The sequence below is a fragment of the Plecotus auritus genome, assembly GCF_963455305.1.
Source record: "Plecotus auritus genome assembly, chromosome: 6".
In the NCBI taxonomy this organism is placed as follows: domain Eukaryota; kingdom Metazoa; phylum Chordata; class Mammalia; order Chiroptera; family Vespertilionidae; genus Plecotus; species Plecotus auritus.
Window position 1 is genome coordinate 88651058 of NC_137773.1, and position 15663 is coordinate 88666720.

The 15663-nt window shown below is 52.5% G+C and overlaps 1 protein-coding gene across 2 annotated transcripts in view; it reads left to right on the forward strand.

Annotated features, from left to right (window-relative positions):
* Positions 1-15663, forward strand: part of LOC308249859 (complement C3-like) — a 30181-nt gene continuing 14518 nt past the window's right edge. Inside the window, exons 1-26 of one of the 2 annotated variants that reach the window (XM_080671878.1) lie at positions 1-162; positions 304-511; positions 972-1146; positions 1314-1384; positions 1482-1570; positions 1654-1736; positions 1980-2067; positions 2865-2967; positions 3067-3187; positions 3456-3571; positions 4191-4331; positions 4411-4620; positions 4826-5035; positions 5611-5772; positions 6036-6165; positions 7997-8074; positions 9873-10070; positions 10257-10368; positions 10669-10760; positions 10856-10995; positions 11610-11816; positions 12676-12727; positions 12899-12985; positions 13159-13362; positions 14758-14833; positions 15081-15249. In XM_080671878.1, the coding sequence (XP_080528004.1) occupies positions 92-162; positions 304-511; positions 972-1146; positions 1314-1384; positions 1482-1570; positions 1654-1736; positions 1980-2067; positions 2865-2967; positions 3067-3187; positions 3456-3571; positions 4191-4331; positions 4411-4620; positions 4826-5035; positions 5611-5772; positions 6036-6165; positions 7997-8074; positions 9873-10070; positions 10257-10368; positions 10669-10760; positions 10856-10995; positions 11610-11816; positions 12676-12727; positions 12899-12985; positions 13159-13362; positions 14758-14833; positions 15081-15249 (3393 nt within the window). In that variant the 5' untranslated portion in view covers positions 1-91. Of the gene's footprint in view, positions 512-971; positions 1147-1313; positions 1385-1481; positions 1571-1653; positions 1737-1979; positions 2068-2864; positions 2968-3066; positions 3188-3455; positions 3572-4190; positions 4332-4410; positions 4621-4825; positions 5036-5610; positions 5773-6035; positions 6166-7996; positions 8075-9872; positions 10071-10256; positions 10369-10668; positions 10761-10855; positions 10996-11609; positions 11817-12675; positions 12728-12898; positions 12986-13158; positions 13363-14757; positions 14834-15080; positions 15250-15663 lie in introns of both variants that reach the window. The other variant, XM_080671877.1, reaches the window with a different exon arrangement.

A 15663-nucleotide genomic window follows, 5' to 3' on the forward strand; every position in this document is an offset into this window, starting at 1 on the left:
GCCAGGACAGGCCAAGACAAACAGGCCGGAGCTGGGGCAGACAGGAGGACAGGCATCTGCGGCCGGTGGCCCACATCACCGTCCCACTGCCATGGACTTGCCCTGGTCCCTGGGGTTGATTCTGCTCCTCTTGGGGATCCCCCTCACCCATGCTGAGCCACTGTGAGTCTGGGAAACTGAGGGGAACCTGCCGACCGCCTACACATCTGTGGTCTTCATGACTCCCCGCAGGGGACCCCATCTGTCTCTGCTGTTGCTTCCCCAACTGGAGCCCCCGGGGCCCCTGTGTTTGTCTCCCGGCAGGTATATCCTGGTGACGCCCCGTGTCCTGCGGGTCGGCAGCCCTGAGAACATCCACATGCAGGCTCACTCGGACTCCGGGCAGCCCCTTAACGGGACCCTTGAGGTGAACCTCACTGTGTGGGACTTCCCCATGAAGAAGAAGGAGATGGCCAGAAGCCAGCTCACCCTCTCACTGGAAAACCACTTTATGAGCCAGGCATCCGTGATGGTAAGTGACGGGCCAGCATGGGTGGCCACAAAGGAGGCTCCAGGCCAGCAGCAAGGGTGGAGAGTGGCAGACTCTAGGGGGAATTTCCACTAGATACGCTAGGGAATAGACGCTGGGCATGGATATACTTAGTGCTCCTCTTATGTTCTGTCCACTTGAAAATCCAAAATCCCTTCAATCTGGGCTCCCATGATTATTAGCATGATGCCTCTGTGCTAATTAATCAAGGCGCCCTCTGCTGGTGACTGGGAAAACTGACCATGGCCTGGATTGTATCTCCACTCGAGAGGAAATGTCCTTGTGCAGGAGCAAACTGCACAGCCACACGAGTCGACCTTGCTCCCAAAGGCAGAGCTGGAGGGCCCCCATTCAATCGGCTCTCCTAGGATCTGGCCCAGGGCTCTGCTCCCAGGGATGGAGACCCCAGCAGGGCCTGAGAAATGTGGGCATCTCTCCCCAGATTCCCGAGAGCCTGGTATACCCCCCACAACCAGGGCAGCAGCATGTCATCATCCGGGCATCATGGGCACCCACCTCTACCTCCTCATTTATGGAGAAGGTTGTGCTGGTGGCTCCCCATGCTGGCTACATCTTCATCCAGACGGACAAGACCATCTATACCCCGGAGCACATGGGTACAGCCTCTGGGCACTTGGCCTGGAGCAGACATTGCCTCAGCCCCAGCCTCCCCCAATGCCCAACATATTCCACCTGCCTAGGTCCCCCCACTGCCCAAGATTATAATAACTACACCCCCTCTCCAAACTCTACCCAACACTCAGAGTCTTCCCTCCTCCTCCAGTTCAATACCGGGTGCTCACTGTGAACCACAAGATGGATCCTGTGACCAGGACATTCACTCTGGACATCAAGGTGGCCTCTCCTGTTGGCAGGGTGGATCCCAGGCACTGGGGTTATAGCATGTGCTGAGGGCCTGTGGGCATGAACCACCTACCCGCTGTCCCCACAGAACCCGGAAGGGATCACTGTGATCAGCCAGGATCTGCTGGCCAGCAGAGGTATCTTCTCGAGTTCCTTCCACCTCCCAGAGCTCATCAGGTGCCCTACTGGGAGCCCTAGGGACAGGGGAGGTGGGGGGGGGGCTCCTCAGTCTCCATCTCTCCTAACTTTCTGTGCCTCAGTTTTGGGACCTGGAGCATCGAAGCCAGTTACCAAAGTGCAGCCAAGCTGAAGTTCAAAGCAGCCTTTGACGTGAAGGAGTATGGTGAGCAGCGTGGGACGGGGAGGGCGAGGTGGGACAAGCCAGAAGCAGGGCTGGCTGGAGATGCAGAGGAGGCCTTGTGGCACACCTATTGCGTGCCAGGGCCTGAACTGGGTGCCGGTGAACAGGGATGCCTGTTCCAGTCCTTGGAGGTGGCCAGAGTCACCGGGAAGGAGCAGGACAGGGAGGGGATTAGGGGGAGGACGGTGAATTGCTGAGGGTGTCCCCTGCCTTTACTCCACCCAGTGCTCCCTTCTTTTGAGGTCCGGCTGACCCCAAAGAAGAGCTTCTTCTACCTCAGTGATGAATCTCTGTGTGTGGAAATCCAGGCCTGGTGAGTCCCCTTACTCTGAGGACCACGGACACCAAGAAACTGAAGGGTAGTAAGAAGTGGGTCACTCCCATAGCACTTGGGGCTTAAGAAAGGCACTTTCTGACACCCATCAGATATTCTGGGTCACCCACATTGTCCCACGAGGTTGTACAGACCATGTCTGCTACCTGTGAGGTTGTACAGACCTTCCCTTCAGGCTTGTGGGGTTGTACAGGCCACCTTGTCTACCTAATGGAGCATCACATCTCATGATGTGGACCACCTCTGAAGATCCACAGGGTTGTACAGGCATCTTGTGAGATTATCCAGATCACCTCTGCAGAACTGTGAAATTACAAATGCCATATCTGCTGCCTTGTGGGGTTCACTGATCATCTCCACAGCTCTATGACGTTGCACAGGCCATGTTGTCCACCTAAGCTTGTAAGGGCCATGCCTGCCACTTCTTAACATTATACAGACCATTCCTGAAGCTTTATCATGCTGCACAGGCCACCTCTGCCATCCCACGGGTTGTCCAGACTCCTATGTGGCTCCAAATGGTTGTACAAGATACCTCTACCATCTCATGAGGTCTCACAAGTCACATTTACAACCCAACAAGGCGTTATGTGACTTATTTGTCACCTCCCAGGATTTTGTGGTCAGCAATGAAACCTTAGTTTCCAGGGGCCGCCTCTGCCCCTCCCCAAGTTTCACAGCCATCGTTGCAGCCCTATGAGATCATACAGGCCATCTCTGCAGCCACCGGAGGTTGTGCGGTGCTTCCGAGCCAGTGGAGCGTCTTTATCCCCCAGGTATATATTCAACAAGCCAGTGGACGGACATGCCCTGGCCATCTTCGGGGTGAAGCTGGATTCCCGCCGGATCGCCATTCAAAGTTCTCTACAGAGGGTGGAGGTAACCAATTCGGACCCCTCCCCAGCCTCCCTTTCCCCCCAACCCTCCTTCACTTCCCCAAGAAACCATCTCCTCTCCTCTCTCCTGCCCTGAGAGCAGATCTCTAAAGGCCAGGGTCACGTCTCCCTCCAGAAGGACATGTTGATGGCTGCATTCCAAGGCCCAGAAGAGGACTTCATAGGGGCCTCCATCTATGTCAACGTCACCGTGTTCTCCTCAGGTGCTGCCCTCACCCAGGCCCATGGCTGAGTTCAGGACACTGTTCCTTCCCAGACCAGACATTCTGCCCATGTGACCTCAGGCGACCTCCTGCCTGAGTTTCCTCATTAGAGAAATGGGAAATGCCAGAAGGGCTGGCAGGAGTTGAAATTGTGTTACTGTCTTTCCCTGTCATCATCACCAAGATGGGCCTCCCAAACCTGCAGCCCTGCAATTCCCCCAAGAAATTAAATTTGCTCCACAGACTTCATGGTCCCCTCTCTCCACAGGGGGTGAGATGGTCCAGGCTGAGACCTCAGGGGTGAAGATCACCCGGAGCCCATACAACATCAAGTTCACCAGGACACCCCAGTATTTCAAGCCGGGGATGCCCTTCCTTTTTAGGGTCAGGGTCTGGGTTCACTCTACCCAAGGACTCAGGGGCCCCACTCTCAAACAGCCACACCCCAGAAATAAAAATCCACACTGGACTCACCTGCCCCCAGTCTTTCTTAGAGTTGAGTCCATCATGCCCCCAGATTAATCCCAAGGTTTCCTCAAGTCTTAACCCATGTCTTCCCGAAGCACAGTGAGGGCTCCATAATTTCTCTATGGGAGCTTAGGAGTCACAGTCAGGCTAGAACATAGTGCTTAAGTGTTTATCTTGAGGCTGCATTTGCACAGCAAGCTGCTGTTTTCTCATACATTCATTTGGGTTGACCTTAGGCTGTCTGATGGGCATTATTTCAGTCCCAGTCCTGCTCTGTTTTCCCCCAAGCCCTCTATGCCTTCTCCACCCCCAATTCCACCCAATACCCAGGGCCACCACATATGGATTTGCATGGCAATGCTCTAGGGGTGCCGTTCATAAAGACTCTAGTGTGAATGGTATCCCTGGTGTTGCTCAGTGCACAACTGGCACAGCTGTCCCAGGCAGTCCTATCCGGGTGGCATTCACAGCTCCCACCTCTCACAGCAGGCCGCCCCCAGGCCTGTCCTTTATCTCACCCCACACTCCTCCCCAGGTCTTCGTCTCAAATCCTGACGGGTCCCCAGCCTCCCATGTTCTCGTTCGCTGCCAAAACCACAAAGTGTACACCTCAGACAGTGGGGTGGCCACTCTGACCATCAACACAGACGCACAGATGAAGCAACTCCCTATCCTGGTACCAATCCGATGGGGCAGAAACGGTGGGGTTGTATAAACGGAAAGGATGAGAGTTAGTTGCCCATCCATCTACCCAGGTGGTAACTGATGAAGATCTCCGCTCAGAGGACCAAGCATCAGCCAGGATGACCGCTTGGCCTTACTCAACTCAGGATGGGTCAGGGAACTTCGTGCACATAGAGGTGAACACGTTTGGCACAGAAGTTGGCAGCAACCTCCAGCTGAGCCTCAACACAAGGCATCAGAACCCTGCAGCCAAGGACCAGATCACTCACTTCACCATCCTGGTGAGGGACTAGGACCAGAGCTTGAGTCAAGGAATTCTTGCCCTGGAACAGTCTTGGGTAGCTGAGTTGGAGGAACTATGAACAACGGCGTGAAGGTGGGGCCCATCTGGGGTAGGCTCAGGCCAAGGAACAGAGCAAAGGGACTGAGGACCTCTCTTGTGGGCTGGCCCTACCCTTCTCATCCTTGGCTTCCCCTGTTTTTAAGGTCCTGAGTAAGGGCCAGATTGTCTCTACCAAACATCAATTTAAAATTCCCGGGAGTGTCTACACGTCAGCCATCATTGATGTGACTTCAGAGATGCTGCCCTCCTTCCGCATCCTGGCTTTTTATTTACTGCCCAGAGGAGCAGGCCAGGACCCTGAACTGGTTGCCGATTCCATATGGATCGATGTGAATGACAGATGCATGGGGACGGTGAGCCAAACTCCTTGAAGTTGTACATCACCATCATAAAGTTCGGGAGAGGGTCTGTCCAAGTTCAAGGGCTCCCAGACCAGGGGCAAGTGCATGTAAGAGGAAGAGATGTGGCTTTAAAGGCTCGACCTAGGGAGTGGAGATGATGCAAGGAAATGTGTGGAGCTGGAATTTGTCTGGTGGAGGTCCCTAATGCTCCATCAGAGTTGTAGGGAACATGAACCTGAAAGTGAATTTGGGCTCCTGGCCAGTGTGGCTCAGTTTGTTGGGCATTGTCCCATGCACCAGGAGGTTGTTGGTTCAATTCCTGGTCAAGGGCACAAGCCCAGGTTACAGGCTCAATTCCCAGTAGGGGGAATGCAGGAGGCAGACAATCAATGTTGTGCTCTCACATCAATGTTTCTCTCTCTCTCTCTCTCTCTCTCTCTCTCTCTCTCTCTCTCTCTCTCTCTCTCTCCTTCTCCCTCTCTTTGAAAATCAATAAACAAAAGATAAAATTTTAAAAAGTGGACTTGGGGAAGCCCCTTGGCAGTCTATAAGCCTTTTTTATGATATATCTATTTTTCCTGGCTCAGCTGAAGGTTGGCTTAAATAATGAAGATTCCTTCAGTTCTTTGGAGCCCAACAGCAAGGTGAAAATAAAGGTGACAGGTGATGCAGAGGCCACAGTGGGGCTTGTGGCCGTGGACAAGGCTGTTTACATCTTGAACAGCAAACACAAGCTCACACAGAAGAAGGTGAGTACATGTGCATTTGGGGTCAAAAGGTTGCTTGGACATTCTAGCTGGAGCTTCATCTTCTTCAACTGTAAAATGCAACATCAACGGTTGCAAGGATGCAAGTAGCTAGTGCACAGCATAGAGACTGGCAGGTGGTAAGAACTCAATGAATGACAGACAGTGTGAGAATTATTACTTGAACCAGCAATTACAGTGCATTATTGCTCTTTCCCTGGAGGGTCAGACAGGCTCCAAGTCCAGGTTCCTCTCTGGCCCCCCAGGTCTGGGATGTGGTGGAGGAACATGACATTGGCTGCACCGCAGGCAGTGGGAAAGACGGGCTTGCTGTGTTCAAGGATGCTGGCTTGGACCTGAAGATGAGCACAGGGATGGACACCTTGGCAAGCTCAGGTACAGGCAGGGGTGGGAGGTGGGCAGGAGGGCAGCAGGGGTGGAGGCAATGCTGTCTAGTGGTTAAGAACATGAGGTGTAGCATCAAACAGATGGGCTAAAATTCAGGATCTTAGCACTTACCATGGGCCAGTCACATTTCTTCCCTGAGTCTGAGTTTCTCTGTCCATAAAATGGGCATAATAATACAAGTAACTCACTCTGTGTTAGTTAAGGTATAGGTTTGTCCATATGAATCTAAAATAATAGAGCTAAAATAATAGTAGCTCGCCGAAACCGGTTTGGCTCAGTGGATAGAGCATTGGCCTGCGGACTGAAAGGTCCCAGGTTCGATTCCGGTCAAGGGCATGTACCTTGGTTGCGGGCACGTCCCCAGTGGGGGGTGTGCAGGAGGCAGCTGATCGATGTTTCTCTCTCATCGATGTTTCTAACTCTCTATCCCTCTCCTTTCCTCTGTGTAAAAAAAAATCAATAAAATATATTTAAAAAAAAAATAAAATAATAGTAGCTCAAATAAGATAGAAGTTTATATCTCACTCAGTCACCATCCAGAGGTCATTCTGGGACTCAGGCTGCTTCTAGCTTGGTGTTCTGCCATTTTCCGAGATAGCACCTCATCAGAACCTCATTCCAGGCAGTAGGACGAAGGGAAGAGGGAACGAGAGGACACTACTCTGCCAGGGTTCTTGTTCCAGCATTAAGAAGCGTTCAGCAATCTGGAGAAAGGCTGTGAATAGATTAAATAAGAGTCCAAAGATGAAAGATAATTTTGAAAGGCATTGGGGGTCAGAGGAGCCTAGCTGAAGGAACTAAATTCTCTTTGTCTCAGGACCCTTGCTTTTTATTAACACAATTTGTCCTAAGGCAAGGTGGAGATAATACACTTCAAAGGGTAAGGTTTTGTACAGAAGCATTGTCAGATTGGGGAATAGCCTACAGCTATTCAGGTGTTTGGCCAAAAGGAGGCAATAACATGTAGATTAAGATGCCCTGAGCTGTCTGGCAGCAAACAATCGTCCTATTCAGGTTTGCGGGAAATGCCTTTAGCCATTCCAACAGGTGATAACATATGTGACTCAGCCCATGTTGAGTCCCCAAGTTCCATCAACCTTTTGATGAAACTCTTGCAATTATGACATGCTGGAACTGGCTTCCGGCACTACTCTCACATTCATTGGCCAGAACTCAGTCACATGGCCCCACCTAGGCCCAAGGGAGTGTACTGGGAAATGTACTCTTCATTCTGAGTGATATATAAAGATGGAGGTTTAGTTGCTACAGATGAGAGAAGGAGCATGGGTACTGGGGACAACTAGGGGTGTGTTCTTTCAGCTACAAATAGTTATCTCCTGAGTTTCTATCTACTGCAAGCTCAGTACCTCTATATGCACGATTCCATTGATAGAACTCTATGATTCCATTGATTTGCATAGCTGGAGAAAGTAACCCCCAGCGCCTGGCCAGTGTTGCCCAGGGGTTGAGTGTTGACCTATGAACCAGGCGGTCACGGTTGGATCCCCGGTCAGGGCACATGCCCAGATTGCAGGCTCGGCCCCCTGTAGGGGAGTGCAGGAGGCCTATCGATGATTTTCTCTTATCAGTGATGGTTTCTCTCTCTCTCTCCCTCTCTCTTCCTCTCTGAAATCAATTTTTTTTTTAAATAACGCCCAGAGAGGTTGTGACTTGTTGAAAACTGCATAGCTTTTCAGTGGTGAATCTTAAGTATGAGGAACCCATGGAATAAAATTAGGTGATGGGCATACAATAAACTTCAACAGGGGTGTTGGTAATGATCTTGACAATTGTCCTCATTCTTCCCTCTGGCCTCCAGACTGGCACTGCCCCCAGAGCCGCCCTCCCAGCCGCCGCCGCCGCTCCCTGAAGAGCATGGAGACCAAGAAGAATGCAGGTCAGAGCTAAAGCTGGATGTCCCCCTCTTGGTTCCCTGGCCTACTGGATTCATCGGGGCTTAAAACAGAAAACTGAACCCATTCTAGGTACTTCAAGCAGGGAGGGAGGGATTTAATCCTAGGAATCTGGTGCTTTCAAAATTACTTGACTGGGCTATAGAAATGGAAAGTTGAAGGCTGCTCACTGGGACTCAGGATCACCCCACTGCAGTTCTTGCAATGCATGGAATCTCAGGAAACCTCTGACAGTATTCCTCATGAGACAGTGGAACATGGAATTTTCCCCATGAAAAAACCACACAGACTGGGGCCCACTCATTAGCTACACTGCTGCAGGGGAAATGCTCTCTGCTTCTCTTCCACAAGAGCATCTCGGGGCCAGAATCTAATTCCATCCAGAACTCCAGCAGCAAGGGAGTCTGGAAAGCCTAGTTTCCAGATGTCAGACAGAGGAGGGAATATAGACAAACAGAGAAATCAGTGCTGAGTGCCAATGGATAATGTTTAGCTCTGGGCCTGGAGTTCAAGGACGGTGGGGGCACTGCTGGCTGGTGTTAGAAGCATGCGTTCTCTGAGCATTAGATTTTTCAGTCTCTTTGAGCAATGCTAGGACTTGGTGGAACTAAATACAAAGAAAATAAGTAAAATCTAAAAAAAAATCAAGGTAAAATCTAATCTAATTTCCATATCAAAAATCATGCTAACCGCCGAAACCGGTGTGGCTCAGTGGAAAGAGCGTCGGCCTGCGGACTGAAGGGTCCCGGGTTCGATTCCGGTCAAGGGCATGTACCTTGGTTGCCGGCACATCTCCAGTGGGAGGTGTGCAGGAGGCAGCTGATCGATGTTTCTCTCTCATCGATGTTTCTAGCTCTCTATCCCTCTCCCTTCCTCTCTGTAAAATATCAATAAAATATATTTAAAAAAACAAAACAGCCCTGACTGGTTTGGCTCAGTGGATAGAGCGTCGGCCTGCGAACTGAAGGGTCGCAGGTTCGATTCCAGTCAAGGGCATGTACCTTGGTTGCGGGCACATCCCCAGTAGGGGGTGTGCAAGAGGCAGCTGATCGATGTTTCTCTCTCATCGATGTTTCTGACTCTCTATCCCTCTCCCTTCCTCTCTGTAAAAAATTAATAAAATATAAAAATAATAATAATAATAAATAAAAAAAACAAAACAAAACAAAAAAAAAACACAAACCTGAGACCTTTAAAAAAAAAAATCATGCTAACCTTCTGGAGAAAGTTTATAATATGAACTGCTGTTTTATTTATGGCACTGATCTGTTATATTATTTAACTATGGATCTTCTAAACGTGTTGTATGGTGGACAATAAGATTTTTAAATTGCTATAGTTTTATCTTTAAGTGCTTTCCTTAGGTTTGCTTTACAGCGAGGTTTATGTTTTTTACAAATAATTCATGAAAATTGGGAGGCGAAGTGGCATCTTTTATACATAAACATGGCGTTACCAATCTCATCGAAAAGGAGGACGAGGAGGAGGCAGGGAGGGGAGGGGAGGGGAAGCAGCAGCCTGGAGTCTAGTCCCAGCCCTGCCACTGTGAGGTGTGTGACCCTAGGCCAGGGGACAGACCCCTCTGTCACTCAGCTTCCTGATCAGAACTCCCCCTATGGGATCCATGTGAGCTTTTAGGAGGAAGATACAGGCAAAGTGCCAGGACCCACATCTGCCAGAGTTAAGGCTAAACAAGGCCAAGTATGCATGCACTTAGGCGGATGGCTCCCAGCTTCCTCAGACCCTGCTCAGCCTCCTCGTCCCTCTTAACCTGGCCCACAGTGAACAAGTTCAACTCCGACCTGGAGCGGAAGTGCTGCGAGGCCGGGCTCCGGGAGAACCCCGTGGGGCTGTCGTGCGAGGAGAGGACCCGGCACGTCCGCCCTGAGCCGGCCTGTGTCGCCGCTTTCCTGAGCTGCTGCCATCTGTCTGCGGCCCTGACTCGAGAGGCCCGGGAGGATGAGCTGCTTCTGGGGACAAGTGAGGGGGACACGGCAGGAGGACGGGGGAGGGGGCCTCCACCAAAGGGCCTGGAGCGCCATGGGGTCAATCAACGGGGACATTCGGGCCATGGGAACATTGCCTGGGAGGACCGTTCCTAAGAGCTGCTGGGCCGGCCCAGGGAGAGATGCGATGGTGATGCCAGCCCACGTCTGCTCCCTGCAGCGGATGACGAAGAGGACTTGGAAGACATCTTCCTGGATGACCAGCCTGTCCGGACTTTGTTCCCTGAAAGTTGGCTCTGGAGGACATTTACTCTGCCGAAAAGTGAATTGCGGTAGGAACACGCCCCCTCCCCCTGAGGCAACATCTGGTCCCCGGTCCCGTCCACCAATCAGTGGACGTCCATCATGGCCAATGCCCCCAGTGGTGCCATTGAGTTCTCAGCATAGTCCATGATAGCAACCGCCCTGGGTGGGAATGCAGATCCCAGTGGTTCCCCCCAAATGAGGACCCTCTCGTGAGGATGCCTCTCCTGGGGTGACCCACTCACCCCTCCATAGTGATGGTCACCCCTGGACAGAGGCTCTGCCCAGGCAGCACCAAGTCAGCGATGCCCCTGCCCTGCCTCTTCCAGGAGGAGCGTCTCCCACCACACCTTCTCAGTGAACCTGCCAGATTCCATGACCACGTGGCAGCTTGTGGCCATCAGCCTCAAGCCCGGACAAGGTGACCCCCGCAAGCCCAATGCTGAGAGAGCGCGGGATGTCCAGCCCCGGGACTGCGGGCCTCTGCTTAACCTCCCCGCGATCTCCTGGTTCTAGGTCTCTGTGTCTCAGAACCTTTTGAGATGACAGTTAGGAAACCGTTCTTTGTGGATCTGAAGCTGCCCTTCTCCGTGGTCAGGAACGAGCAAGTCCAGATCCAAGCCGTGCTGTACAATTTCCTGAGCCGCCAGGTCAAGGTGAAGCCTCCAGCCCTCCCTTCCTGCCGAAACATCTGCCCGTGTGTTTCATAGAAGGGGGTGGAGTGTGTCATTATTCGAAACGGCCAGCAACGTGGTGGCCATTTTGGAAGACTTCTAAGATATTTTCTTTCTTTTTTTGAGACATATTTTTATTGATTTCAGAGAGGAAGGGAGGGAGAGAGAAACATCAATGATGAGAGAGAATCATTGATCGGATGCCACTGGAGATCCAGCCTGCAACCCAGGCATATGCCCTGACCGGGAATCGAACCATGACCTCCTGGTTCATAGTTTGATGCTCAACCACAGAGCTACACCAGCCAGGCGAAGATATTTTTTTATTTAAACCTCTCAATAACCCCAGCAGATGGGTGCCATTATTGTTCTTTAGAGATGAGGAAACTGAGGCACATAGAGATCAAAGGGCTTTCTGAGATCACCCAGCACATACATGGCAGGAGGGGTTTGAACCCAGACAAGGTCTTTGCTATCAACCCCTATGCCGTGCTGTTACCTACTCAGGATTCTCAGGCCAGGGCAGGAGGGCAGTGTGACTCTAGGGTCCTGGGCCATCCATGCATCTGGACCCCTCCACTGCCTGCCCTGTCCAGGTCCGCGTGGAGTTCCCCCACAAGGAGCCGCTGTGCAGCGCGTCTAGGCCAGGAGCCCCATCCCGCCAGGTGGTGGTCATGCCCCCCATCTCCACCAAGATGGTGCCTTTTGTGCTTCTCCCACTTGAGATAGGCAAAGTGGACGTGGAGGTCAAGGTCATGGGCTCCGGGCTCCAGGACCATGTGAAGAAGACGCTCCTGGTCCAGGTAATGGCTCCGCGCACGCCATGCTGCCATGCAGACAGTGGCGCTTCCCCTGTGAGGGATGGGAGGGACAGGTGGGCCCAGGACCAACAAACAGGCCTCCCAGGTGGGAGTGAGCTGAGAGAATAGATTTGAAACAGTTCAATCACAGAGCCCCCACTTCACAACTTTGGAGTCAGACCTGGGTTCAAATCTTGCCTCTTCTGTGTGACCTCTGGCAACTCCCTTAACTTCTCTGAGCCTCCATTTTCTCATTTACAGAATGGGGGTGATCATCATAGGCATGCATAATCAGAGGCTATGACCCATCAATAATACTTTATTTTCTTAACAAACACCTGATTAGGCCTTACAATATAAAGCTTTAAGAATATTAACTCATTGCCCGGCTGGCGTGGCTCAGTGGTTGAGAGGCAAACTATGAACCAGGAGGTCATGGTTTGATTCCCGGTCAGGGCACATGCCCGGGTTGAGGGCTTGATTCTTAACGGGGGACGTGCGAGAGGTAGCCAATCAATGATTCTCATTGATGTTTCTCTCTCTCCCTCTCCCTTCCTGTCTTTTTAAAAATCAATAAAAAAATAAAATAAAAAGAATATTAACTCATTAACCCTCAGAACATCCCTAACAGGTAGGAACTATTATTATCTCCCTTTTATGGATGAGAAAACTGAGGCACAGAGAGGTTAAGTAATTTGCCCAAGGTCACACAGCTAAGGAGTAGAAGAGCTGGGATTTGAACCCAGATATTAGGGCTCCAGAGTCTGCGTTCTCACCAGCTGAGCAAAGCTTCCTCTTACTGTCATTATGATTGTTATTTTTTGCTATTGTTTTTAACTTGCTTCCTCCTTGCCTCCCACAGGCAGGGGGCAAGATAGAAAAAATATCTCATAGCTTCGTCCTGAACCCCCAAGGTTTGTGGAGTCTGCAAAGGGCATGTGGGATCCTGGGGACATGCTAGGGCAGAGAGAGGGGTTAAACGAGGTGCTCAGGCCAGGGGCCAGTCTAAGCTCCTGCTGGGTTCTGTGCCTTCTGACCTCCCTACCCCCAGAACCTGCTTGTCACAGAAGGTTGTGTCTGCTCAGGTCGGCCCCAGGTGGAGCTGGTGCCAAGAACAGACCTTTTGAACAAGATGCCCAATACAGAGGCAGAAGTGTTTGTCAGCGTCCAAGGTGCTTAGGGCACAGCTGGCTCCTGGGGGGAGGGGAAGGCGGGGGAGGAGGGAGCTGGCTCCCCCCGGGCCACCTGGGCACAGCAGCAGGAGGGGCTGGGAGTGCCCATGTGGAATGATCAGAAAGCCTTGGTGGCTTAGGCCATTCCCAAGACAACCCTGCCCACCTGACAGGTGACATCCTCGGCGAGACCATCCTGGGCAGCCTGACCTCCAAAGAAACCCATGAGCTGCTGAGGCTCCCGACTGGCTGCCCCGAGCAGACGCTGAGCAGCCTGACGCCTGTGATCATCCTGACCCGCTACTTGGACGCCACGGGCCAGTGGGGCAAGGTCGGGGTGGAGCACAGGGACCAAGTGATGAAGAACATTGTCAGCGGTGAGGCCCTCCTGTGACCTTGATGAGGGTTTCTGGGACTCTTTGGGAGGGTGACTAGGGTATCCCCAGGTTTGAGGGAGGTCCCATGGGACCCTCCCAGACAATAACACCCAAACTCTGACTCCTCTCCCAGATGACAACCTGATACCAACCCCCAGGTGACCCCCTAAACAGTGACCCCAAAGAGTCATCTCAAGGTGAACCCTAGATTGCCCTTGAACTCTGAAGTCCCAGGTAACCTCCATCAGTGACCCCCAGGTTATTCCTTCAGCGGGACTCCCTTCTCAGGTTACAATCTAACAACAGACCCCCTAGTTTACCCCCAAAGCAGCAACCCCCCCAAGGTTGTTCTACTCAGACACTGTCCCAGGTTACACCGAGTCAGTGCCAAGCCCTGGGTCAACCCCAGGGAACCCTGAAGCAGAAAGTTCCAGAATAATCCCAGTTTTACCTGAATGCTGACATTTCCCGAGGTGACACCCAAACCTCCAGGTAACAACCAGAGATGAATGCCTCTAAGTCCACCCAGAGCCCTCAAGGTAATTTGGACATCGACCCCCTCTTCCCAGTTACTCCCAGACCCCAACTCTCCATTCAGGCACTCTCAGCAGTAATCCCCAGGGGACACCCAGGCACTGTCACCCCAATGTTACACTCAAACAGCAAACCCTCAGGTAACTGCAGATATAATTCAAACAGCCAGGTTCAGAATGTACCTAAGAGGTGTCCCCACGAGACTACACCCAAGAGTGGCCTCCTTGAGCCTACACAGACTCACTGAAACCTCTAGTTTGCAGCCAAAAAAAAAAACCCCAAGAAAATGCCCAGCCCAGCTGGTGTGCTTCGGTGGTTGAGCATCAACCTATGAACCAGGAGGTCACGGTTCAATTCCCGGTCTGGGCACATGCCAGGGTTTCGGGCTCAATCCCCAGTAAGGGGGCGTGCAGGAGGCAGTTGATCAAGGATTCTCTCTCATCAGAGATGTTTCTCTCTCTTCCTCTCCCTTCATCTCTGAAATCAATACAAATATATTTTCTAAGAAAAGAAAATGCCCAGGGAGTGGCCCCTCAGGGTACCACCTTTCCTGGGTTTCACCTTCCATGATCCCTCTGAGCGGCAGCTCCCAGCCTCACCCCTCCCAGGTGGGTGGTCTCCCAGGTTTCTCCTGGACACGAACACACTGCTCTGGGGGTCACGCCTGGCTGCAACCTGCATTTCCATCTGGACTCTGCAGCTCCCACTTTATACGTGTATAAGTCCCTTCGTCCAGGTTGTACGTGGATGGAATGCATCCCCAAGTCACACCCACACCCTGCTCCTCCAGATGATCCCAGCCACCCTCCAACATCAACTCTCTGACTCTCCTGCCAAGACCACCTCCACCTGTCTCCCCAGGATATACCCGGATGCTGACCCACCGGAGCGCAGATGGCACCTACCACATCCACAAGGGAAAGCCGGGAAGCACCTGGTAAAGACAACGCTGGGGTGGCGGTGAGGGGGGGAGCTCAAGGGGCCAGCCTGGGGCTTGATGACCCCAGGAGCATCCGTGCTGTGGGTCCTGGGCAGGCAGCCTGCGGGCCAGCGCATTGCACACAACGAGGCTCAGCGTGAAGCAGTGTGGTCCATGGTGTAGATTCCTGCAGAGTGGCTGCCCCTGTCTAGAACCCCCTTGGCTGCCCTTCCCAGTCATCGCTTGCCCCTCGCCCTCCCCACAGGCTCACGAGCTACGTGTTCCGAGTTTACGCCCTGGCCTACTCCACCATGACCTTGCGTGTGATTGACCAGCACTCTCTCTGTGGCATTGCCAAGTGGATCATCACCCAGAGGCAGGCCGAGGACGGGCAGTTCTTGGAGAAGGGCCCCATAATCATGGCGTCCATGCAGGTGCCCATGCTCCCACCCCTGTCTCAGTTGGCCATACAAAACCCAGGGCTCTGCCCAGTGATGGGGGAATCTCGGGCCCTGCCCTGTGCTCAGGTAGAATGAGAAAAGCAAGCAGCCGAGGACCAGTGCCCAGCATTTTCTCCCCTTGCTCTGGACCACCCTGAGCTCGTTTACAGTGTGAGGAAAGCTGGGGTCCATCTGGGACCCCATCTCTCCCTCACCCTCACTTCCAGCAGTCGTCCATCCTGGCCCTCCTCCCACTGGGCCTGAGTCCTCCCTGGCCCCAGCCAACACGTCCGTCCCTACCAGATTTCCTCCACAGAAGCCTTCAGAAACAGTTTTCACGCAGACTGGGAGGTCTCTCCTGCTCAAACACCTTCTGTGGCTCAAGTTGCCTACAGCAGTATCTCTACT